Consider the following 27,338-nt stretch of genomic DNA (forward strand, 5'->3'; position numbering starts at 1 on the left):
AAACTACCTCTATTTCTACCTAGGTCTGCCTAGCTGGTCTGTAAACTACCTCTATATCTACCTAGGTCTGCCTAGCTGGTCAGTAAACTACCTCTATATCTACCTAGGTCTGCCTAGCTGGTCAGTAAACTACCTCTATATATACCTAGGTCTGCCTAGCTGGTCAGTAAACTACCTCTATATCTACCTAGGTCTGCCTAGCTGGTCAGTAAACTACCTCTATATATACCTAGGTATGCCTAGCTGGTCAGTAAACTACCTCTATATCTCCCTAGGTCTGCCTAGCTGGTCAGTAAACTACCTCTATATCTACCTAGGTATGCCTAGCTGGTCAGTAAACTACCTCTATATCTCCCTAGGTCTGCCTAGCTGGTCAGTAAACTACCTCTATATCTACCTAGGTTTGCCTAGCTGGTCAGTAAACTACCTCTATATCTACCTAGGTCTGCATAGCTGGTCAGTAAACTACCTCTATTTCTACCTAGGTCTGCGTAGCTGGTCAGTAAACTACCTCTATATCTCCCTAGGTCTGCCTAGCTGGTCAGTAAACTACCTATATTTCTACCTAGGTCTGCCTAGCTGGTCAGTAAACTACCTCTATTTCTACCTAGGTCTGCCTAGCTGGTCAGTAAACAACCTCTATTTCTACCTAGGTCTGATTAGCTGGTCAGTAAACTACCTCTATATCTACCTAGGTCTTCCTAGCTGGTCTGTAAACTACATCTATATCTACCTAGGTCTGCCTAGCTGGTCAGTAAACTACCTCTATATCTACCTAGGTCTGCCTAGCTGGTCTGTAAACTACCTCTATATCTACCTAGGTCTGCCTAGCTGGTCTGTAAACTACCTCTATATCTACCTAGGTCTGCCTAGCTGGTCAGTAAACTACCTCTATTTCTACCTAGGTCTGCCTAGCTGGTCAGTAAACGACCTCTATTTCTACCTAGGTCTGCCTAGCTGGTCAGTAAACTACCTCTATTTCTACCTAGGTCTTCCTAGCTGGTCTGTAAACTACCTCTATATCTACCTAGGTCTGCCTAGCTGGTCAGTAAACTACCTCTATATCTACCTAGGTCTTCCTAGCTGGTCAGTAAACTACCTCTATATCTACCTAGGTCTGCCTAGCTGGTCAGTAAACGACCTCTATTTCTACCTAGGTCTGATTAGCTGGTCAGTAAACTACCTCTATATCTACCTAGGTCTGCCTAGCTGGTCTGTAAACTACATCTATATCTACCTAGGTCTGCATAGCTGGTCAGTAAACTACCTCTATTTCTACCTAGGTCTGCCTAGCTGGTCAGTAAACTACCTCTATATCTACCTAGGTCTGCCTAGCTGGTCTGTAAACTACATCTATATCTACCTAGGTCTGCATAGCTGGTCAGTAAACTACCTCTATTTCTACCTAGGTCTGCCTAGCTGGTCTGTAAACTACCTCTATATCTACCTAGGTCTGCCTAGCTGGTCAGTAAACTACCTCTATATCTACCTAGGTCTGCATAGCTGGTCAGTAAACTACCTCTATTTCTACCTAGGTCTGCCTAGCTGGTCTGTAAACTACCTCTATATCTACCTAGGTCTTCCTAGCTGGTCTGTAAACTACCTCTATATCTACCTAGGTCTGCCTAGCTGGTCAGTAAACTACCTCTATATCTACCTAGGTCTGCCTAGCTGGTCAGTAAACTACCTCTATATCTACCTAGGTCTGCCTAACTGGTCAGTAAACTACCTCTATTTCTACCTAGGTCTGCGTAGCGGGTCAGTAAACTACATCTATATCTACCTAGGTCTGCCTAGCTGGTCAGTAAACTACATCTATATCTACCTAGGTCTGCCTAGCTGGTCAGTAAACTACCTCTATATCTACCTAGGTCTGCCTAGCTGGTCAGTAAACTACATCTATATCTACCTAGGTCTGCCTAGCTGGTCAGTAAACTACCTCTATTTCTACCTAGGTCTGCCTAGCTGGTCAGTAAACGACCTCTATTTCTACCTAGGTCTGATTAGCTGGTCAGTAAACTACCTCTATATCTACCTAGGTCTTCCTAGCTGGTCTGTAAACTACCTCTATATCTACCTAGGTCTGCCTAGCTGGTCAGTAAACTACCTCTATATCTACCTAGGTCTGCATAGCTGGTCAGTAAACTACCTCTATTTCTACCTAGGTCTGCCTAGCTGGTCAGTAAACGACCTCTATTTCTACCTAGGTCTGATTAGCTGGTCAGTAAACTACCTCTATATCTACCTAGGTCTTCCTAGCTGGTCTGTAAACTACCTCTATATCTACCTAGGTCTTCCTAGCTGGTCTGTAAACTACCTCTATATCTACCTAGGTCTGCCTAGCTGGTCAGTAAACTACCTCTACATCTACCTAGGTCTGCCTAGCTGGTCAGTAAACTACATCTATATCTACCTAGGTCTGATTAGCTGGTCAGTAAACTACCTCTACATCTACCTAGGTCTTCCTAGCTGGTCAGTAAACTACCTCTATTTCTACCTAGTTCTGCCTAGCTGGTCAGTAAACTACCTCTACATCTACCTAGGTCTGCCTAGCTGGTCAGTAAACTACATCTATATCTACCTAGGTCTGCCTAGCTGGTCACTAAACTACCTCTATATCTACCTAGGTCTGCCTAGCTGGTCAGTAAACTACCTCTATATCTACCTAGGTCTGCCTAGCTGGTCAGTAAACTACCTCTATATCTCCCTAGGTCTGATTAGCTGGTCAGTAAACTACCTCTATATCTACCTAGGTCTGCCTAGCTGGTCAGTAAACAACCTCTATTTCTACCTAGGTCTGATTAGCTGGTCAGTAAACTACCTCTATATCTACCTAGGTCTTCCTAGCTGGTCTGTAAACTACCTCTATATCTACCTAGGTCTTCCTAGCTGGTCTGTAAACTACCTCTATATCTACCTAGGTCTGCCTAGCTGGTCAGTAAACTACCTCTATTTCTACCTAGGTCTGCCTAGCTGGTCAGTAAACGACCTCTATTTCTACCTAGGTCTGATTAGCTGGTCAGTAAACTACCTCTATATCTACCTAGGTCTGCCTAGCTGGTCACTAAACTACCTCTATATCTACCTAGGTCTGCCTAACTGGTCAGTAAACTACCTCTATTTCTACCTAGGTCTGCCTAGCTGGTCAGTAAACTACCTCTATATCTACCTAGGTCTGCCTAGCTGGTCAGTAAACTACCTCTATATCTACCTAGGTCTGCCTAGCTGGTCAGTAAACTACCTCTATATCTACCTAGGTCTGCCTAGCTGGTCAGTAAACTACCTCTATATCTACCTAGGTCTGCCTAACTGGTCAGTAAACTACCTCTATTTCTACCTAGGTCTTCCTAGCTGGTCTGTAAACTACCTCTATATCTACCTAGGTCTTCCTAGCTGGTCAGTAAACTACCTCTATATCTACCTAGGTCTGCCTAACTGGTCAGTAAACTACCTCTATATCTACCTAGGTCTGCCTAGCTGGTCAGTAAACTACCTCTATATCTACCTAGGTCTGCGTAGCTGGTCAGTAAACTACCTCTATATCTACCTAGGTCTGCCTAGCTGGTCAGTAAACTACCTATATTTCTACCTAGGTCTGATTAGCTGGTCAGTAAACTACCTCTATATCTACCTAGGTCTTCCTAGCTGGTCAGTAAACTACCTCTATATCTACCTAGGTCTGCCTAACTGGTCAGTAAACTACCTCTATATCTACCTAGGTCTGCCTAGCTGGTCAGTAAACTACCTATATTTCTACCTAGGTCTGATTAGCTGGTCAGTAAACTACCTCTATATCTACCTAGGTCTTCCTAGCTGGTCAGTAAACTACCTCTATATCTACCTAGGTCTGCCTAACTGGTCAGTAAACTACCTCTATATCTACCTAGGTCTTCCTAGCTGGTCTGTAAACTACCTCTATATCTACCTAGGTCTGCCTAGCTGGTCAGTAAACTACCTCTATTTCTACCTAGTTCTGCCTAGCTGGTCAGTAAACTACCTCTATATCTACCTAGGTCTGCCTAGCTGGTCAGTAAACTACCTCTATATATACCTAGGTCTGCCTAGCTGGTCAGTAAACTACCTCTATATCTCCCTAGGTCTGCCTAGCTGGTCAGTAAACTACCTCTATATCTACCTAGGTCTGCCTAGCTGGTCAGTAAACTACCTCTATATCTACCTAGGTCTGCCTAGCTGGTCAGTAAACTACCTCTATATCTCCCTAGGTCTGCCTAGCTGGTCAGTAAACTACCTCTATATCTCCCTAGGTCTGCCTAGCTGGTCAGTAAACTACCTCTATATCTACCTAGGTCTGCCTAGCTGGTCAGTAAACTACCTCTATATCTCCCTAGGTCTGCCTAGCTGGTCAGTAAACTACCTCTATATCTACCTAGGTCTGCCTAGCTGGTCAGTAAACTACCTCTATATCTCCCTAGGTCTGCCTAGCTGGTCAGTAAACTACCTCTATATCTCCCTAGGTCTGCCTAGCTGGTCAGTAAACTACCTCTATATCTCCCTAGGTCTGCCTAGCTGGTCAGTAAACTACCTCTATATCTACCTAGGTCTGCCTAGCTGGTCAGTAAACTACCTCTATATCTACCTAGGCCTTATAGGCTGTCTCATGTCCTAATAAAATAGGAATGTATTCCTCAGCAATGGAAGCTTGAAGCACCTGTAACTGACTGAATCGTTCCAGAGCTACACCTGAGCAGATATCGTCTTTAAGGGGATCATGCAGCACTGTTTAATGTAGCAAGTTAACCCTCTTTTTAGCCACTACACGTCGTTATATCCATGGCGATACATTATGTGTTGGATTTATGGTTCATGACACACTAAAACATGATTTATGTTTCTGTGTGTGTTTGTATGTGTGTGAATGTGTGTATGTGTTTGTATGTATATATGTGTGTGTGTGTGTGTGTGTGTGTGTGTGTGTGTGTGTGTGTGTGTGTGTGTGTGTGTGTGTGTGTGTGTGTGTGTGTGTGTAGGTGTGTGTGGACGTGTTTAACTATACTTGTGGGGACCTGATGTCTCCACAAGAATAGTAAACAGACACAAATTTGACCAGCTGGGGACATTTTGTTGGACTCCACAAGGTCAAATGCTATTTCTAGGGGGTTTAGGTTTAAGGTTAGAATTAGAGTTAGAGTTAGAATTGGGTTTAGGGTTAGGTTTAGTTTTAGGGTTAGAATTAGGTTTAGGTTTAGGTTTAGGGTTAGAATTAGGTTCAGGGTTAGGAGGTGGGGTTAGAATTAGGTTTAGGGTTAGGTTTAGTTTTAGGATTAGAATTAGGTTCAGGTTTAGGAGTTAGGTTTAGAATTAGGTTTAGGGTTAGAATTAGGTTCAGGGTTAGGAGTTAGGTTTAGAATTAGGTTTAGGGTTAGGTTTAGTTTTAGGATTAGAATTAGGTTCAGGTTTAGGAGTTAGGTTTAGAATTAGGTTTAGGGTTAGAATTAGGTTCATGGTTAGGAGTTAGGTTTAGAATTAGTTTTAGGGTTAGAATTAGATTCAGGTCAAAATTAGGTTCAGGTCAAAACATTGTACAATAAAACTACAGTAGCAATTAACAGTGTGATGGACTCTACATTGCATCCTTGAGAAAGACCGGTGGTGTAAAGTAACTTAGTAAAAATACTTTCAAATGAACTCAAATCAAATTTTATTAATCACATGCGCCGAATACAACAGGTGTAGACTTTACCGTGAAAATCCTACATATGAAATGCGTACCTTCCCAACGATGAAGAGTTAAATAATAACAATACAAAAAACATACAGTAGTAACACAAGAGGAAGAAAATACACACTGGAGCTATATACAGGAAGTACCAGTACCAGATCAATGTGGAGATTTATACAGGAAGTACCAGTACCAGATCAATGTGGAGATTTATACAGGAAGTACCAGTACCAGATCAATGTGGAGATTTATACAGGAAGTACCAGTACCAGGTCAATGTGGAGCTATATACAGGAAGTCCCGGTACCAGATCAATGTGGAGATTTATACAGGAAGTACCAGTACCAGATCAATGTGGAGATTTATACAGGAAGTACCAGTACCAGGTCAATGTGGAGCTATATACAGGAAGTACCGGTACCAGATCAATGTGGAGATTTATACAGGAAGTAACAGTACCAGATCAATGTGGAGATTTATACAGGAAGTACCAGTACCAGATCAATGTGGAGCTATATACAGGAAGTACCAGTACCAGATCAATGTGGAACTATATACAGGGAGTACCAGATCATTGTGGAGCTATATGCAGAGAGTACCAGTACCAGATCAATGTGGAGCTATATACAGGAAGTAACAGTACCAGATCAATGTGGAGATTTATACAGGAAGTACCAGTACCAGGTCAATGTGGAGCTATATACAGGAAGTACCGGTACCAGATCAATGTGGAGATTTATACAGGAAGTACCAGTACCAGATTAATGTGGAGCTATATACAGGGAGTACCAGTACCAGGTCAATGTGGAGCTATATACAGGAAGTACCAGTGCCAGACCAATGTGGAGCTATATACAGGAAGTACCAGTACCAGATCAATGTGGAGCTATATACAGGGAGTACCAGTACCACATCAATGTGGAGATTTATACAGGAAGTACCAGTACCAGATCAATGTGGAGCTACATACAGGGAGTACCAGATCAATGTGGAGCTATATACAGGGAGTATCAGTACCAGATCAATGTGGAACTATATACAGGGAGTACCAGATCAATGTGGAGATTTACACAGGGAGTACGAGATCAATGTGGAGCTATATACAGGAAGTACCAGATCAATGTGGAGCTATATACAGGGAGTATCAGTACCAGATCAATGTGGAACTATATACAGGGAGTACCAGATCAATGTGGAGATTTACACAGGGAGTACGAGATCAATGTGGAGCTATATACAGGAAGTACCAGTACCAGATCAATGTGGAACTATATACAGGGAGTACCAGATCATTGTGGAGCTATATACAGAGAGTACCAGTACCAGATCAATGTGGAACTATATACAGGGAGGACCAGATCAATGTGGAGATTTACACAGGGAGTGCCAGATCAATGTGGAGCTATATACAGGGGGTACCAGTACCAGATCACTGTGGAGCTATATACAGGGAGTACCAGTACCAGATCAATGTGGAGCTATATACAGAGAGAACCTGTACCAGATCACTGGTGAGCTATATACAGGAAGTACCAGATCAATGTGGAGCTATATACATGAAGTAACAGATCAATGTGGGGCTATATATACAGGGAGTACCAGATCAATGTGGACCTATATACAGGGAGTACCAGTACCAGATCAATGTGGAGTTAAATACAGGGAGTACCAGTACCAGATCACTGTGGAGCTATATACAGGGTGTACCAGTACCAGATCACCGTGGAGCTATATACAGGGAGTACCAGTACCAGATCAATGTGGAGCTATATACAGGAAGTACCAGATCAATGTGGAGCTATATACATGAAGTAACAGATCAATGTGGAGCTATATACAGGGAGTACCAGATCAATGTGGACCCATATACAGGGAGTACCAGTACCAGATCAATGTGGAGTTATATACAGGGAGTACCAGTACCAGATCACTGTGGAGCTATATACAGGGAGTACCAGTACCAGATCAATGTGGAGCTATATACAGGAAGTACCAGATCAATGTGGAGCTATATACATGAAGTAACATATCAATGTGGAGCTATATAAAGGGAGTACCAGTACCAGATCAATGTGGAGTTATATTCAGGGAGTACCAGTACTAGATCACTGTGGAGCTATATACAGGGAGTACCAGTACCAGATCACTGTGGAGCTATATAGAGGAAGTAGCAGTACCAGATCAATGTGGAGTTATATACAGGGAGTACCAGTACCATATCAATGCGGAGCTATATATAGGAAGTAGCAGTACCAGATCAATGTGAAGATTTATACAGGGAGTACCAGTACCATATCAATGCGGAGCTATATATAGGAAGTAGCAGTACCATATCAATGTGGAGCTATATACAGGAAGTAGCAATACCAGATCAATGTGGAGCCATATACATGGAGTACCAGTACCAGATCAATGTGCAGGGGTGTGAGTTATTTGTGGTACATTTTTACATGAAGGCAGGGTAAAGTGACTAGGATAGATCAGGATAGATAATAAGGTATTTGAGATATATGTGTACATAACGTCAGGTTAAATTGACTAGGCATCAGAATAGATCATACTAAAAGTATGAATACAGAACAGAGTAGCAGCATATGATGTGTGTGATGTGTGTGTGTGTGTGTGTGTGTGTGTGTGTGTGTGTGTGTGTGTGTGTGTGTGTGTGTGTGTGTGTGTGTGCGTGTGTGTGTGTGTGTGCGTGCGTGTGTCTGTGTGTGCGCGCGTGCGTGTGTGCTTATGTAGTGTATGTGAATGTGGGGGTTTTTGTGTGGGGGTGTCCGTGGAGTGTGTGTGATGCTCTCGATGGTGCAGCAGTGGATGTTATGAGGATCATGCCAAATCTTTTCAGCCCCCTGAGAGGGAAGAAGTGCTGACGTGCCCTCTTCACGGACTGTATGGGTTTGTGTGGACCATAATAAGTCTTTAGTGATGTGGATGCCAAGGAACTTGAAGCTCTCGACCCTCTCCACTACAGCTCCGTCAATGTGGATGGGGGCGTGCTCTCCCCTCTTGCTCCTATAGTCCATGATCATCTCCTTCGTCTTATTGACATTGAGGGAGAGGTTACTGTCCTGGCACCACACTGCCAAGTCACTGACCTCCTCCTTGTAGGCTGTCTCATCGCCCTCTGTGATCATGCCTACCACTGTCGTGTCATCATCAAACTTGATGATGGTGTTGGAGTCGTGCGATGCCACGAAGTCGTGGGTGAACATGGAGTAAAAGAGGGGACTAAGTACGCACCCCTGAGGGGCCCCAGTGTTGAGGATCAGTGTGGCAGATGTGTTGTTACCTACCCTCACCACCTGGGGCGGTCCGTCAGGAAGTTTGGGATCCAGTTGCAGGAGGAGATGTTTAGTCCTAGGGTGCTTAGCTTAGTGATGAGCTTTGTGGTGATGTTTATGACCCCCATAAATACCTTTCTCCCTTTCCTCTCTCTACTCTACAGATGTGACTCTAGGAAAGCCCTTTGTTAGCATATAGAGAGTCTGGTAACATCAAAAGGGTGGGGAACGGAACCATATTTCGGTAATCCAAACAGCTGAAAATATGCGTTGGTACTTAAAGAACATGATGTCATATCAGTTGTTGTCTGAGACATTATTACTGATGATAGGATGACATCAACTGTATCTTGGAAAGTCTACACATTCTAATAACAGATTCACATGGAATTGTTGTGCAATTTAAATGTTTAAATATGAAACTATTTGTGAAAAGATTAAATATAATTTTTAGCTTCTTAATGAGAGAACGGTTTGTTAGAGGAACACCACTCTGCTCACTCAGAGGCCCCGCCCAAGTGAACAGACATTTGTTGTAAACTATGAAACACGCCCTTCTCTCCCACCACTACATAAGCCCCTTGACGAAAATGTAACTTTGTTTTCCTGAGGACGTGAGGACTGCTGTCCATACGTTAAAAGGGCTAATATCAACTACAGAACTAAGCCAACCTCAGCGTGAGCTCTGGTTGCGAACGGTTGAACGACAATAACGAAAATAGCATCGCGTTCCTGATGACGTGAGGACTGCTGTCCATACTTTAAAAGGGCGAATTTCAACTTGGAGGTGACGATCGACGCGCTGGAAGGATGAATTTTGACTATACCAGCCAGAATATATCATGAACTTATAGTATGGCAACTTGGTATAAACTTTGAACTCTTATTCACTAAAGAAGTGATACCTCATAGCCGTTGAGTTAGCAGCAGCAGGTGTAAACGTGGGCTAGGAAAGGAAGGACAAAGTATCTGTTCTACCACACGACGACGGTACTACAATGTATTCACTTTACCACCAGACATTCTTCAGAAGACAAGAGATCCCTGCTGGGCAACCCGGCCTTCCATCTACAACCAACCTATCGAAGCGCAGGTCAGGTCAGAGTAAATATTTCTTGCATTTTCCTTTTCCAAATGTGCGGTATTTAGAATGCATAAGATTCTGTATTTACGATAGCATTTCTGCATTGGGTCCGATAGAGACCCAAACCTTTTGTTCCTCAATTAATTAGTAATCAATGTATGATCCATCTTGTGTATATGTAATTCTGTGTGATTATTTAGAAATTTAGTAAATAAATAATTAAACCACATTTTGTACTGCTATTTCAACTTGTTAGCCAGGGTTCGTGAAGATAACCAAGATTTCAACGACGTTCAGATGAGACTGTGTCACGGGCACCGTAAGAAGTGGCCCAAGGTGCAGCGTGGTGAGCGTACATTTCTGTTTATTTAGATAAATGTCAACAACAAAACAACAAAACAAAGAAACAACCGTGAAGCTTAACTAACGCTATAGTGCCCCTAACAAAGACAACTACCCACACCGAAAGGAGGGGAAAAGGGCTACCTAAGTATGATTCCCAATCAGAGACAACAATAGACAGCTGTCCCTGATTGAAAACCATACCCGGCCAAAACATAGAAATAAAGAAACATAGAAAACAAAACATAGAATGCCAACACCCTGATCAACCCAAAATAGAGACATAAACAGGCTCTCTCAGTTCAGGGCGTGACAGACTGAATAAGGTGACGATTAATAATTGACTGCTATTGATGTAAAAGATTACCAGGTCTTTAAGAGTTTATTTGGAAGATAACAGCTCTATAAACATTATTTCTTGCTGCCCCGACTTTCTAGTTAACTACATTTACATGATTAGTTTAATCAGGTAATATTAATTACAGAGAATGAAATTATTTTATAAAATAGCATGTCATATCCAAATTTTGCAGGCCAAAGACACGACAGCACTAGGGTGTTGAACGCTGAGATGTAGTAAATGAACAACATTCACACATACAGTATGTGTTCCTTTTGTCCAGGTGGGAAAGGGCAGGGTGTAGTGCAATTGAGATTGCGTTATCTGATGATCTGTTGGGGTGGTATGCGAATTGGAGTGGGTCTAGGGTTTCACTGGATGATGGTGTTGATGTGAGACATGACCAGCCTTTCAAAAGGCCTTCATGGCTACTAATGTGAGTGCAAATGGGCAGTAGTCATTTAGTTACCTTCACTTTCTTGGGCACAGGGACTATGGTTAAATTGATTTACTATGGTGGTCTGCATTACACATGAGATATTACAGTTTAGAATGTCCCGTTGGTAGGGTAATCTTGAAAGGAGCCCAATCAGTATATTTTCCAATGATTGCACGTTGGCCAATAGAACAGACGATAGAGGCGGGTTACCCCCTCGCCGACTAATTCTCACAAGGCACCGCTATCTCCGAACCCTGTATTTCCATCTTCTCATCACACGAAAGACAGGTATTTGGGCCTGGTCTCAGGGGAAGCATTATATCCTTCGTGTCAGACTCATTAAAGAAAAAACCGTCCAATTCGGGGTGAGTAATCGCTGTTCAGATGTCCAGAAGCTATTTTCGGTAGAGACGGTAGCAGCAACATTATGTACAAAATAAGTTACAAATGTTATCTTTTATAAATAGCACAGTTGGTTAGGAGCCCGTAAAACGACAGCCATCCCTTCTGGCGCCATTATCATATAGATGACCACCACTCCATTTACTTCTCTCTTACTAGCCCTGATATAGATGACCTCCACTCCAGATACTTCTCTCTTACTAGCCCTGATATAGATGACCACCACTCCAGATACTTCTCTCTTACTAGCCCTGATATAGATACTTCTCTCTTACTAGCCCTGATATAGATGATCACCACTCCAGATACTTCTCTCTTACTAGCCCTGATATAGATGACCACCACTCCAGATACTTCTCTCTTACTAGCCCTGATATAGATACTTCTCTCTTACTAGCCCTGATATAGATGACCACCACTCCAGATACTTCTCTCTTACTAGCCCTGATATAGATACTTCAATCTTACTAGCCCTGATATAGATGACCAGCACTCCAGATATTTCTCTCTTACTAGCCCTGATATAGATGACCACCACTCCAGATACTTCTCTCTTACTAGCCCTGATATAGATGACCAGCACTCCAGATATTGCTCTCTTACTAGCCCTAATATAGATGACCACCACTCCAGATACTTATCTTACTGGCCCTGATATAGATGACCACCACTCCAGATACTTCTCTCTTACTAGCCCTGATATAGATACTTCTCTCTTACTAGCCCTGATATAGATACTTCTCTCTTACTAGCCCTACTATATAGATGATCACCACTCCAGATACTTCTCTATTACTAGCCCTGATATAGATACTTCTCTCTTACTAGCCCTGATATAGATGACCACCACTCCAGATACTTCTCTCTACTAGCCCTGATATAGATGACCACCACTCCAGATACTTCTCACTTACTAGCCCTGATATAGATGACCACCACTCCAGATACTTCTCTCTTACTAGCCCTGATATAGATGACCACCACTCCAGATACTTCTCTCTTACTAGCCCTGATATAGATGACCACCACTCCAGATACTTCTCTCTTACTAGCCCTGATATAGATGACCACCACTCCAGATACTTCTCTCTACTAGCCCTGATATAGATGACCACCACTCCAGATACTTCTCTCTACTAGCCCTGATATAGATGACCACCACTCCATTTACTTCTCTCTTACTAGCCCTGATATAGATGACCACCACTCCAGATACTTCTCTCTTACTAGCCCTGATATAGATGACCACCACTCCAGATACTTCTCTCTTACTAGCCCTGATATAGATACTTCTCTCTTACTAGCCCTGATATAGATGACCACCACTCCAGATACTTCTCTCTTACTAGCCCTGATATAGATACTTCTCTCTTACTAGCCCTGATATAGATACTTCTCTCTTACTAGCCCTGATATAGATGACCACCACTCCAGATACGTCTCTCTACTAGCCCTGATATAGATGACCACCACTCCAGATACTTCTCTCTACTAGCCCTGATATAGATGACCACCACTCCAGATACTTCTCTCTTACTAGCCCTGATATAGATGACCACCACTCCAGATACTTATCTCTTACTAGCCCTGATATAGATGACCACCACTCCAGATACTTCTCTCTTACTAGCCCTGATATAGATGACCACCACTCCAGATACTTCTCTTACTAGCCCTGATATAGATGACCACCACTCCAGATACTTCTCTCTTACTAGCCCTGATATAGATGACCACCACTCCAGATACTTCTCTCTACTAGCCCTGATATAGATGACCACCACTCCAGATACTTCTCTCTTACTAGCCCTGATATAGATGACCACCACTCCAGATACTTCTCTCTTACTAGCCCTGATATAGATGACCACCACTCCAGATACTTCTCTCTACTAGCCCTGATATAGATGACCACCACTCCAGATACTTCTCTCTTACTAGCCCTGATATAGATGACCACCACTCCAGATACTTCTCTCTTACTAGCCCTGATATAGATGACCACCACTCCAGATACTTCTCTCTACTAGCCCTGATATAGATGACCACCACTCCAGATACTTCTCTCTTACTAGCCCTGATATAGATACTTCTCTCTTACTAGCCCTGATATAGATGACCACCACTCCAGATACTTCTCTCTTACTAGCCCTGATGTAGATGACCACCACTCCAGATACTTATCTCTACTAGCCCTGATATAGATGACCACCACTCCAGATACTTCTCTCTTACTAGCCCTGATATAGATACTTCTCTCTACTAGCCCTGTTGTAGATGACCACCACTCCAGATACTTCTCTCTACTAGCCCTGATATAGATGACCACCACTCCAGATACTTCTCTCTACTAGCCCTGATATAGATGACCACCACTCCATTTACTTCTCTCTTACTAGCCCTGATATAGATGACCACCACTCCAGATACTTCTCTCTTACTAGCCCTGATATAGATGACCACCACTCCAGATACTTCTCTCTTACTAGCCCTGATATAGATGACCACCACTCCAGATACTTCTCTCTTACTAGCCCTGATATAGATACTTCTCTCTTACTAGCCCTGATATAGATACTTCTCTCTTACTAGCCCTGATATAGATGACCACCACTCCAGATACTTCTCTCTACTAGCCCTGATATAGATGACCACCACTCCAGATACTTCTCTCTTACTAGCCCTGATATAGATGACCACCACTCCAGATACTTCTCTCTTACTAGCCCTGATATAGATACTTCTCTCTTACTAGCCCTGATATAGATACTTCTCTCTTACTAGCCCTGATATAGATGACCACCACTCCAGATACTTCTCTCTACTAGCCCTGATATAGATGACCACCACTCCAGATACTTCTCTCTTACTAGCCCTGATATAGATGACCACCACTCCAGATACTTATCTCTTACTATTCCTGATATAGATGACCACCACTCCAGATACTTCTCTCTTACTAGCCCTGATATAGATGACCACCACTCCAGATACTTCTCTTACTAGCCCTGATATAGATGACCACCACTCCAGATACTTCTCTCTTACTAGCCCTGATATAGATGACCACCACTCCAGATACTTCTCTCTACTAGCCCTGATATAGATGACCACCACTCCAGATACTTCTCTCTTACTAGCCCTGATATAGATGACCACCACTCCAGATACTTCTCTCTTACTAGCCCTGATATAGATGACCACCACTCCAGATACTTCTCTCTACTAGCCCTGATATAGATGACCACCACTCCAGATACTTCTCTCTTACTAGCCCTGATATAGATGACCACCACTCCAGATACTTCTCTCTTACTAGCCCTGATATAGATGACCACCACTCCAGATACTTCTCTCTACTAGCCCTGATATAGATGACCACCACTCCAGATACTTCTCTCTTACTAGCCCTGATATAGATACTTCTCTCTTACTAGCCCTGATATAGATGACCACCACTCCAGATACTTCTCTCTTACTAGCCCTGATATAGATACTTCTCTCTACTAGCCCTGTTGTAGATGACCACCACTCCAGATACTTCTCTCTACTAGCCCTGATATAGATGACCACCACTCCAGATACTTCTCTCTACTAGCCCTGATATAGATGACCACCACTCCATTTACTTCTCTCTTACTAGCCCTGATATAGATGACCACCACTCCAGATACTTCTCTCTTACTAGCCCTGATATAGATGACCACCACTCCAGATACTTCTCTCTTACTAGCCCTGATATAGATACTTCTCTCTTACTAGCCCTGATATAGATACTTCTCTCTTACTAGCCCTGATATAGATGACCACCACTCCAGATACTTCTCTCTACTAGCCCTGATATAGATGACCACCACTCCAGATACTTCTCTCTTACTAGCCCTGATATAGATGACCACCACTCCAGATACTTATCTCTTACTATTCCTGATATAGATGACCACCACTCCAGATACTTCTCTCTTACTAGCCCTGATATAGATGACCACCACTCCAGATACTTCTCTTACTAGCCCTGATATAGATGACCACCACTCCAGATACTTCTCTCTACTAGCCCTGATATAGATGACCACCACTCCAGATACTTCTCTCTTACTAGCCCTGATATAGATGACCACCACTCCAGATACTTCTCTCTTACTAGCCCTGATATAGATGACCACCACTCCAGATACTTCTCTCTACTAGCCCTGATATAGATGACCACCACTCCAGATACTTCTCTCTTACTAGCCCTGATATAGATGACCACCACTCCAGATACTTCTCTCTTACTAGCCCTGATATAGATGACCACCACTCCAGATACTTCTCTCTACTAGCCCTGATATAGATGACCACCACTCCAGATACTTCTCTCTTACTAGCCCTGATATAGATACTTCTCTCTTACTAGCCCTGATATAGATGACCACCACTCCAGATACTTCTCTCTTACTAGCCCTGATATAGATACTTCTCTCTACTAGCCCTGTTGTAGATGACCACCACTCCAGATACTTCTCTCTACTAGCCCTGATATAGATGACCACCACTCCAGATACTTCTCTCTACTAGCCCTGATATAGATGACCACCACTCCATTTACTTCTCTCTTACTAGCCCTGATATAGATGACCACCACTCCAGATACTTCTCTCTTACTAGCCCTGATATAGATGACCACCACTCCAGATACTTCTCTCTTACTAGCCCTGATATAGATACTTCTCTCTTACTAGCCCTGATATAGATGACCACCACTCCAGATACTTCTCTCTTACTAGCCCTGATATAGATACTTCTCTCTTACTAGCCCTGATATAGATACTTCTCTCTTACTAGCCCTGATATAGATGACCACCACTCCAGATACGTCTCTCTACTAGCCCTGATATAGATGACCACCACTCCAGATACTTCTCTCTTACTAGCCCTGATATAGATGACCACCACTCCAGATACTTATCTCTTACTAGCCCTGATATAGATGACCACCACTCCAGATACTTCTCTCTTACTAGCCCTGATATAGATGACCACCACTCCAGATACTTCTCTTACTAGCCCTGATATAGATGACCACCACTCCAGATACTTCTCTCTTACTAGCCCTGATATAGATGACCACCACTCCAGATACTTCTCTCTACTAGCCCTGATATAGATGACCACCACTCCAGATACTTCTCTCTTACTAGCCCTGATATAGATGACCACCACTCCAGATACTTCTCTCTTACTAGCCCTGATATAGATGACCACCACTCCAGATACTTCTCTCTACTAGCCCTGATATAGATGACCACCACTCCAGATACTTCTCTCTTACTAGCCCTGATATAGATGACCACCACTCCAGATACTTCTCTCTTACTAGCCCTGATATAGATGACCACCACTCCAGATACTTCTCTCTACTAGCCCTGATATAGATGACCACCACTCCAGATACTTCTCTCTTACTAGCCCTGATATAGATACTTCTCTCTTACTAGCCCTGATATAGATGACCACCACTCCAGATACTTCTCTCTTACTAGCCCTGATGTAGATGACCACCACTCCAGATACTTATCTCTACTAGCCCTGATATAGATGACCACCACTCCAGATACTTCTCTCTTACTAGCCCTGATATAGATACTTCTCTCTACTAGCCCTGTTGTAGATGACCACCACTCCAGATACTTCTCTCTACTGGCCCTGATATAGATGACCACCACTCCAGATACTTCTCTCTTACTAGCCCTGATAAAGATGACCACCACTCCAGATACTTCTCTCTTACTAGCCCTGATATAGATACTTCTCTCTTACTAGCCCTGATATAGATACTTCTCTCTACTAGCCCTGATATAGATGACCACCACTCCAGATACTTCTCTCTTACTAGCCCTGATATAGATGACCACCACTCCAGATACTTTTCTCTTACTAGCCCTGATATAGATACTTCTCTCTTACTAGCCCTGATATAGATGACCACCACTCCAGATACTTCTCTCTTACTAGCCCTGATATAGATGACCACCACTCCAGATACTTCTCTCTTACTAGCCGTGATATAGATGACCACCACTCCAGATACTTCTCTCTTACTAGCCCTGATATAGATGACCACCACTCCAGATACTTCTCAATTACTAGCCCTGATATAGATACTTCTCTCTTACTAGCCCTGATATAGATACTTCTCTCTTACTAGCCCTGATATAGATGACCACCACTCCAGATACTTCTCTCTACTAGCCCTGATATAGATGACCACCACTCCAGATACTTCTCTATTACTAGCCCTGATATAGATACTTCTCTCTTACTAGCCCTGATATAGATGACCACCACTCCAGATACTTCTCTCTTACTAGCCCTGATATAGATGACCACCACTCCAGATACTTCTCTATTACTAGCCCTGATATAGATACTCCTCTCTTACTAGCCCTGATATAGATGACCACCACTCCAGATACTTCTCTCTTACTAGCCCTGATATAGATGACCACCACTCCAGATACTTCTCTCTACTAGCCCTGATATAGATGACCACCACTCCAGATACTTCTCTCTTACTAGCCCTGATATAGCTGACCACCACTCCAGATACTTCTCTTAATGGCCCTGATATAGATGACCACCACTCCAGATACTTCTCTCTTACTAGCCCTGATATAGATACTTCTCTCTTACTAGCCCTGATATAGATGATCACCACTCCAGATACGTCTCTCTTACTAGCCCTAATATAGATACTTCTCTCTTACTAGCCCTGATATCGATGACCACCACTCCAGATACTTCTCTCTTACTAGCCCTGATATAGATGACCACCACTCCAGATACTTCTCTCTTACTAGCCCTGATATAGATGACCACCACTCCAGATACTTCTCTCTTACTAGCCCTTATATAGATGACCACCACTCCAGATACTTCTCTTACTAGCCCTGATATAGATGACCACCACTCCAGATACTTCTCTCTTACTAGCCCTGATATAGATGACCACCACTCCAGATACTTCTCTCTTACTAGCCCTGATGTAGATACTTCTCTCTTACTAGCCCTGATATAGATGATCACCACTCCTGATACTTCTCTCTTACTAGCCAGTATTTAGCCGACCTTCCGCCAAGCAGCAGGTGTTTCCGCCACCCACACCTACGCCTTGTATCCCTCTCTTGAGAGCACAGTACACAGCGTCTTCCATTGTACGGTTTATCTGAAGCAGATCCAAAGTTAAATAAAGACATGCCAGGCACGCCTCTGCATAGCCTTACAATATCCCCCCCCCCACACACACACACACACCACCTCCCCCCCCCCACACCACCTCCCAATAAAGGACGTATTCCATGGAGGTCTGAAAAAGTTAAACTCATTGGTTTATAATCAATTTAATGTTTGGAAGCATCAACATCACTAGCGTGCTGGAGTTTTCCTGTCTATTTAGTTTCTATGGATGTTTAAAATGTAGTTAAGACTGGCTACCTGAGAAACTTGCGGATAGGAAATCCTCGTCTAATCTGTGCTCCAGTACGCTGCACAAGAAATCAATGTGGATATTTCTCTGCCTCCACAGCCTGTTGGAAATGGCTGAGCCTAATTGGCCAGATGATCTGTGGCGACGTGAAGCGGTGAGAGCAGGAACACACAAACACCCCCAGGATAAATAGAGTAGAGGATTATGGGAGCGGAGATAATCCAAAACGATAAAGAACAAAACCCTGCAATCAGGAAGAGAAAGCCCTTTTGGCGAGTAAAAAGCTCATTAAAAAGCTGTAAAAAACATTCTGTATCCCAAAATGGCACCCTATTCCCTATGGGCCCTGGTTGAAAGTAATGCACTATATATGGAATAGGGTGCCATTTGGTACACAAACACTGTATTATAGTCATCCTGTGATTAATAAAGGGAGATAACGAAAGATGTTAGGGCAGGGGGCAAAACCTCAGATGACAGGCTTTTTACAATGGGTTTACTGGACCCGCTAACTGTGATTGTTTTGGCATGTGTGAACCAGTAACTGATTACATTAAAGTATAGACCTCTGTCAAGCATAGACCGCTGTCAAGGATAGACCTCTGTCAAGCATAGACCTCTGTCAAACATAGACCTCTGTCAAACATAGACTTCTGGCAAACATAGACCTCCGTCAAGGATAGACCTCCGTCAAGGATAGACCTCCGTCAAGCATAGACCTCTGTCAAGCATAGACCTCCGTCAAGGATAGACCTCCGTCAAGGATAGACCTCTGTCAAGCATAGACCTCTGTCAAGCATAGATCTCTGGCAAACATTGACCTCCGTCAAGCATAGACCTCCGTCAAGCATAGACCTCCGGCAAGCGTAGACCTCCGGCAAGCGTAGACCTCCGTCAAGCGTAGACCTCTGGCAAGCGTAGACCTCTGGCAAGCATAGACCTCTGGCAAGCATAGACCTCTGTGTGATATTCATCAACTGCATCACATTACAATGACTGGTTGTTTAACCAGGGGATGTTAGCAGGCTGTCCACCTCAATGTCTCCTTAGTTTATAAGCTAGTAATAATATATTATCGTACTCTATAACCTTTAGCAGATGCTTCAATCTGAAGAGGTCCTCATTTTTTTTTTTGAGGACCACATATTGAGGACCATATATTGAGGACGACCATATATTGAGGACCATATATTGAGGACGACCATATATTGTGGACCATAGTATATTGAGGACTATATATTGAGGACCAGATATTGAGGACCATATTGACCATATATTTGGGCTCCCAAGTGGCGCAGCGGTCCAAGGCACTGCATCTCAGTGCAAGAGGCGTCACTACAGTAGGGAGGCACACAATTGGCCCAGCGTCGTCCGGGTTTGGCCAGAGTAGGCAGTCATTGTAAATAAGAATTTGTTCTTAACTGACTTGCCTGGTTAAATAAAGGTTAAATAAAAAATAAATATAAATAAAATTGAGAATCATAAGTATATTGCTGAAGCTCAAAATTCTCCTCATAGAAATCTAACAGAACGAATTTCTTCCCTGTCTTCCCTACCCGGGGCTTGACCCCTGACCCCTCTGTACACAACGCTCTGTCATTCAAAGTCGCCAATACTAGCTGAGGGCAAGACTAAGGTCAACTGTCAAACCGTGAAAGACAGTTGATTTCAGATCTCAGGGAGGGTGACGCACGACGGCTGCTAGAGGGGTTGGCGGGTGGTGGGTGGTGGGTGGCAGGACACAATACACATTGGCTAACCGGGCTATCAGCACTGTGTCCCGCAACCCACCACCCGCCAACCCCTCTTTACACTACTGCTACTCTCTGTTCATCATATATGCATAGTCACTTTAACCATATCTACATGTACATACTGCCTCAATCAGCCTGACTCACCGGTGTCTGTATGTAGCTTCGCTACTTTTATAGCCTCACTACTGTTTTTCACTGTCTTTTTACTGTTGTTTTATGTCATTACTTACCTATTGTTCACCTAATACCTTTTTTGCACTATTGGTTAGAGCCTGTAAGTAAGCATTTCACTGTAAGGTGTTGTATTCGGCGCACGTGACAAATAAACTTTGATTTGAAATCAATAGCCTGCTTGCTCATGTCTGTTACACCTGCTATATTAAAGTAGGAATCCTCCACTATAGGCTCGTATGTGGTCAAATACATCTTGTTGATTGTCTAATTGATTACGGTTGTCAAGGACTTCCCAAAAGAGAAAAACAATCACTGTCCAAAACAGTTGATTAGCAGTCGTTGCTTATGAACAAAGAGGATCAGTGTCTTCCTAAAGCCAGAGTGAAATTGTTTGGTTGACATTTAAATGAGGTCTACATGTTTATCCATGTCTTAGATTCTAGCGTACATACAAACAAAAATACAGTACCAGTGAAAAGTTTGGACACACCTACTCATTCAAGGGTTTTCCTTTATTTAGACTGTTTTCTACATTGTAGAACAATAGTGAAGACATCAAAACTATAAAATAACACATTGGAAATCATCAAGTAAACAAAAAAGTGTGAAACAAATCAAAATATACTTTAGATTTTAGATTCTTCAAAGTAGCCACCCTTTGCCTTGATGACAGCTTTACACACTTTTGGCATTCTCTCAACCAGCTTCAATTGGAATGCTTTTCCAACGGTCTTGAAGGAGTTACCACATTTGCTGAGCACTTGTTGGCTGTTTTAACTTTACTCTGTAGTCCAACTCATCCCAAACCATTTCAATTGGGTTGAGGTCAGGTGATTGTGGAGGCCAGGTCACCTGATGCAGCACTCCATCACTCACCTTCTTGGTCAAATAACCTTTACACAGCCTGGAGGTGTTTTGGGTAATTGTCCTGTTGAAAAACAGTCCCACTAAGCGCAAACCAGATGGGGTTGCGTATCGATGTATAATGCTGTGGTAGCCATGCTGGTTAAGTGTGCCTTGAATTGAAAATACATCACTGACAGTGTCACAAGCAAAGCACCCCGACACCATCACACCTCCTCCATGCTTCACGGTGGGAACTACACATGCAGAGATCATCCATTCGAATACTCACAAAGACATACCGGTTGCAACCAAAAATCTCAAATTAGACTCATCAGACCAAATTATAGATTTCCACCGGTCTAATGTCCATTGATTGTGTTTATTGGTTGGTGTATTTTTCTTATTGGTGTCCTTTAGTAGTGGTTTCTTTGCAGCCATTTGACCATGAAGGCCTGATTCACGCAGTCTCCTCTGAACAGTTGATGTTGAGGTGTGTCTGTTACTTGAACTCTGTGAAGAATTTATTTAGGCTGAAATTTCTGAGGCTGGTAACTCTAATGAACGTATCCTCTGCAGCAGATACAACTCTGGGTTTTCCATTCCTATGGCGGTCCTCATGAGAGCCAGTTTCATCACAGCGCATGATGGGTTTTGCGACTGCACTTGAAGAAACATTAAAAGACATGACCTTCATGTCTTAAAGTAATAATGAACTGTCCTTTCTCTTTGCTTATTTGAGCTGTTCTTGACATAATATGGACTTGGTCTTTTACCAAATAGGGCTATCTTTTGTATACCACCCCTATCTTGTCACAACAATACTGATTGGCTCAAACGTATTAAGAATGAATGAAATTCTACATATTAAGTTTTAAGAGGGCACACCTTTTAATTGAAATTGAAATCCTCAATGCATTCCAGGTAACTACTGGTTGAGAGAATGTCAAGAGTGTTTAATGCTGTCATCAAGGCAAAGGGTGGCTACTTTGAAGAATCTCAAATATAAAATATATTTGTATTTGTTTAACACTTTTTTGGTTAAGGCTTGATTCCATATATGTTATTTCATAGTTTTGATGTATTCACTATTATACAAAAAATTCTAAAATAGTAAAAATAAAGAATAACCCTTGAATGAGTCGGTCCAAACGTTTGACTGGTGCTGTATATACATATAAGGTTTGTCTCTTACCAAACTCAAAGTAGATATCCTCTGAATAAACTAATTTCTACCTTGCAACCCTCGGTGGTTATCGTAGTGTGTTTAATTCAACCTGAAGGTTATTTTAATTCCTTGACCATTCGATCACATCGCACGTTAATCCACTTTACACCCTTGCAATACGTTTTATTATTGGAAAACATTCAATCATTCAATCAATCAAATGTATTTATAAAGCCATTTTTTCTTCACCAGTTGTCACAAAGTGCTATACAGATAACCAGCATAAAACTCCAAAGCGCAGCAAGGAGATGTATAAGCACAGTGGCTAAGAACAACTCCCTAGAAGGTGGCCATTTTTAAAGGAACCTATAGAGGGGTGGCCAGTCCTCTTCTGGCTGTACTGGGTAGAGAGGAATAAGGCTCAGAGGGGTGGCCAGTCCTCTTTTGGCTGTACTGGGTAGAGAGGAATCAGGCTCAGAGGGGTGGCCAGTCCTCTTCTGGCTGTACTGGGTAGAGAGGAATCAGGCTAAGAGGGGTGGCCAGTCCTCTACTGTCTGTACTGTGTAGAGAGAAGTCAGGCTCAGAGGGGTGGCCAGTCCTCTTCTGGATGTACTGGGTAGAGAGAAACCAGGCTCAGAGGGGTGGCCAGTCCTCTTCTGGCTGTACTGGGTAGAGAGTAATCAGGCTCAGAGGGGTGGCCAGTCACCTACTGTCTGTACTGGGTTGAGAGTAACCAGGCTCAGAGTGGTGGCCAGTCCTCTTCTGGCTGTACCGGCTGGATATTTAAGAGTACATGGCCATTAAGGCCAGCTTCACCAGATAGGTTACTTTGGGACTCACCTGCTTCTCTGGACAGCTGTTGGAAGGCATCCACTCCCTTCTCTCCATAGGATCCTTCTGACGCGATGGTAGATACGTAGTTCCAGCCCATGGCCTTGACTATGTCCACCATGGCTTGGGCCTGGAACGAGTCCGGAGGCACCACACGGGAGAAGAAGTCATATCGCCGGTCGTCGCTCAACTCCGGGGCCGTGGAGGCATAGCTAATCTGAGGAATCTGAGGAGAGAGAGAGAGGAGAAAGAAGGGATGAGTTAAGATGGAGAACAGGAGAATACAGTAAGTAGATTATACGATTAGTCTCAGTATGCTATCCATCTTTTATATTATGAACTCTAGGAGCACAATAACTGTACTGTCAATCATCAGATTAATAGTCAAATCCCATTTAATGATGCCCATGGCCTGCATAGTTCTCTGTATTTCCATACACGAGTGAGTCCTCAGATCTGCATACATGGCTAACAAGCGTGGGTACATCCTTACATATGTGACATTGTCTTATTGTATAGACAATCATGCCAGGAAATTCTGACAGAGATATCGAACCACGCTTAACAGAGACAGTGAATGTTCAATTTATTTTGATCTCCTCGACTTCAGCAAAACTTGTTCAAACTTGGGAACATCAAACATTCATCCTATAGACGCTTTGGATGATCTAGTCTAGAAGTAGAGAACATCAAACATTCAGCCTATAGACGCTATGGATGATCTAGTCTAGAAGTAGAGAACATCAAACATTCAGCCTATAGACGCTATGGATGATCTAGTCTAGAAGTAGAGAACATCAAACATTCAGCCTATAGACGCTATGGATGATCTAGTCTAGAAGTAGAGAACATCAAACATTCAGCCTATAGACGCTATGGATGATCTAGTCTAGAAGTAGAGAACATCAAACATTCAGCCTATAGACGCTATGGATGATCTAGTCTAGAAGTAGAGAACATCAAACATTCAGCCTATAGATGCTATGGATGATCTAGTCTAGAAGTAGAGAACATCAAACATTCAGCCTATAGACGCTATGGATGATCTAGTCTAGAAGTAGAGAACATCAAACATTCAGCCTATAGACGCTATGGATGATCTAGTCTAGAAGTAGAGAACATCAAACATTCAGCCTATAGACGCTATGGATGATCTAGTCTAGAAGTAGAGAACATCAAACATTCAGCCTACAGACGCTATGGATGATCTAGTCTAGAAGTAGAGAACATCAAACATTCAGCCTATAGACGCTATGGATGATCTAGTCTAGAAGTAGAGAACATCAAACATTCAGCCTATAGACGCTATGGATGATCTAGTCTAGAAGTAGAGAACATCAAACATTCATCCTATAGACGCTATGGATGATCTAGTCTAGAAGTAGGGAACATCAAACATTCAGCCTACAGACGCTATGGATGATCTAGTCTAGAAGTAGAGAACATCAAACATTCAGCCTATAGACGCTATGGATGATCTAGTCTAGAAGTAGAGAACATCAAACATTCAGCCTACAGATGCTATGGATGATCTAGTCTAGAAGTAGAAACATCAAACATTTAGCCTACAGACGCTATGGATGGTCTAGTCTAGAAGTAGAGAACATCAAACATTCAGCCTACAGACGCTATGGATGATCTAGTCTAGAAGTAGGGACATCAAACATTCAGCCTACAGATGCTATGGATGATCTAGTCTAGAAGTAGAGAACATCAAACGTTCAGCCTACAGACGCTATGGATGGTCTAGTCTAGAAGTAGGGACATCAAACATTCAACAGGAAGTTTGCACACAGTGATGCATTGTGCAGACCTCACTACCCTCTGGAGAGCCTTACGGTTGTGGACGGAGCAGTTGCCGTACCAGGCGGTGGATGTTCTCTTGATAAGTGTGTGAATTGGACCATTTTCTTGTCAACATGTAATGATTACTTTTGGGTGTCAGGGAAAATGTATGGAGTAAAAAGTACATCATTTTCTTGAGGGATGTAGTGAAGTAAAAGTAAAAGTTGTCAAACATATTAAAGTAACATACAGATAACCCCAAAAATGACTTAAGTAGTACTTTAAAGTATTTTTACTGAAGTACTTTACACCACTGCACTTTGTACGGTGTATCAATATACCCAGTCACAACAAACATACAGGTATCCTTCCTAACTCAGTAGCCAGAGAGGAAGGAAACCACTTATGAGGCCACTGGTGACTTTAAAACAGTTATAGAGTTTAATGCTGTGATAGGAGAAAACTGTAGATGGATCAACAACATTGTAGTTATTCCATAATACGAACTTAAATGACAGCGTGAAAAGAAGGTAAATATTCAAAGACATGCATTGTGTTTGCGATAAGGCACTAAAGTTAAACTGCAAAGAATATGGCAAATCAATTAACTTTATGTCCTGAATACAAAGCGTTATGTTTAGGGCAAATCTAACACAACACATCACTGTTTTCAAGCATTGTGGTGGCTGCATCATGTTATGGACATGCTTGTCATCAGCAAGGGCTAGGGAGTTGTTTAGGATAAAACAAATGAATGGAATAGAGCTAAGCACATGCAAGATCCTAGAGGAGACAAATTCATCTTTCAGCAAGACAATAAGCTAAAACATCAATCCAAATATACACTGTTGCTTACCAAGTCAACATTGAATGTGCCAAGATACAATTTTGACTTAAATTGAACTTCTCTTGGAAATCTATGGCAAGAAAATGTCTCTCTAGAAATGATCAACAAACAACTTGACAAAGCTTGAAGCATTTAAAAAAAGAATAATGCATGAATATTGTACAATCCTGTTGTGCGTAGCTCTTAGAGATTTACCCAGAAAGACTCACAGCTGTAATCACTGCCAAAGGTGATTCCAACATGTATTGACTCAGGGGTTTTGAATACTTATGTAAATTAGATGTTTTTGTGTGCACATGTGTGAGAGGAAACATTGATTTAATCCATTTTGAATTCAGGTTGTAACACAAAATGTGTAATAAGTCAAGGGGTATGAATACTTTCTGAAGGCACTGTAAATTGAATTTTCAACATTTAACATCCAATGATATTGTACTTTCAACATTTAACGTCCAATGATATTGTACTTTCAACATTTAACATCCAATGATATTGTACTTTCAACATTTAACGTCCAATGATATTGTACTTTCAACATTTAACGTCCAATGATATTGTACTTTCAACATTTAACGTCCAATGATATTGTACTTTCAACATTTAACGTCCAATGATATTGTACTTAAATCAATATTTAAAAAACTGCCGAATGAGTCCAAAAACATGCTGTATATTGATTTATTTTGATGATATACCAGAAACAAGTCTAATCAATATTCATATAACAGGTCATCAGAACAAAAGTCTACTTCCGTCACAAGACAAATAATATTTGTATATTTCAAACAGTTTTTACACATCTGGTCATTTCAGTTCATGGAGTTCAGAGTTATCAGTATGGGAAGATGTAAATAAACTTCTAAATTAGTTTGACATCAAGTTCAACACCCAAATTAC

General features: G+C 42.3%; 1 protein-coding gene across 2 annotated transcripts in view; it reads right to left on the reverse strand.

Annotated features, from left to right (window-relative positions):
• LOC110528632 (metabotropic glutamate receptor 7) overlaps nucleotides 1-27,338 on the reverse strand; it is a 378,715-nt gene that overhangs the window by 240,110 nt on the left and 111,267 nt on the right. For both annotated transcript variants that reach the window (XM_036984246.1, XM_036984247.1), the window contains exon 2: nucleotides 23,819-24,035. In XM_036984246.1, coding sequence (XP_036840141.1) covers nucleotides 23,819-24,035 — 217 coding nt within the window. The remainder of the gene's footprint in view (nucleotides 1-23,818; nucleotides 24,036-27,338) is intronic.

Source organism: Oncorhynchus mykiss, chromosome 7 (assembly GCF_013265735.2).
Source record: "Oncorhynchus mykiss isolate Arlee chromosome 7, USDA_OmykA_1.1, whole genome shotgun sequence".
NCBI lineage: Eukaryota > Metazoa > Chordata > Actinopteri > Salmoniformes > Salmonidae > Oncorhynchus > Oncorhynchus mykiss.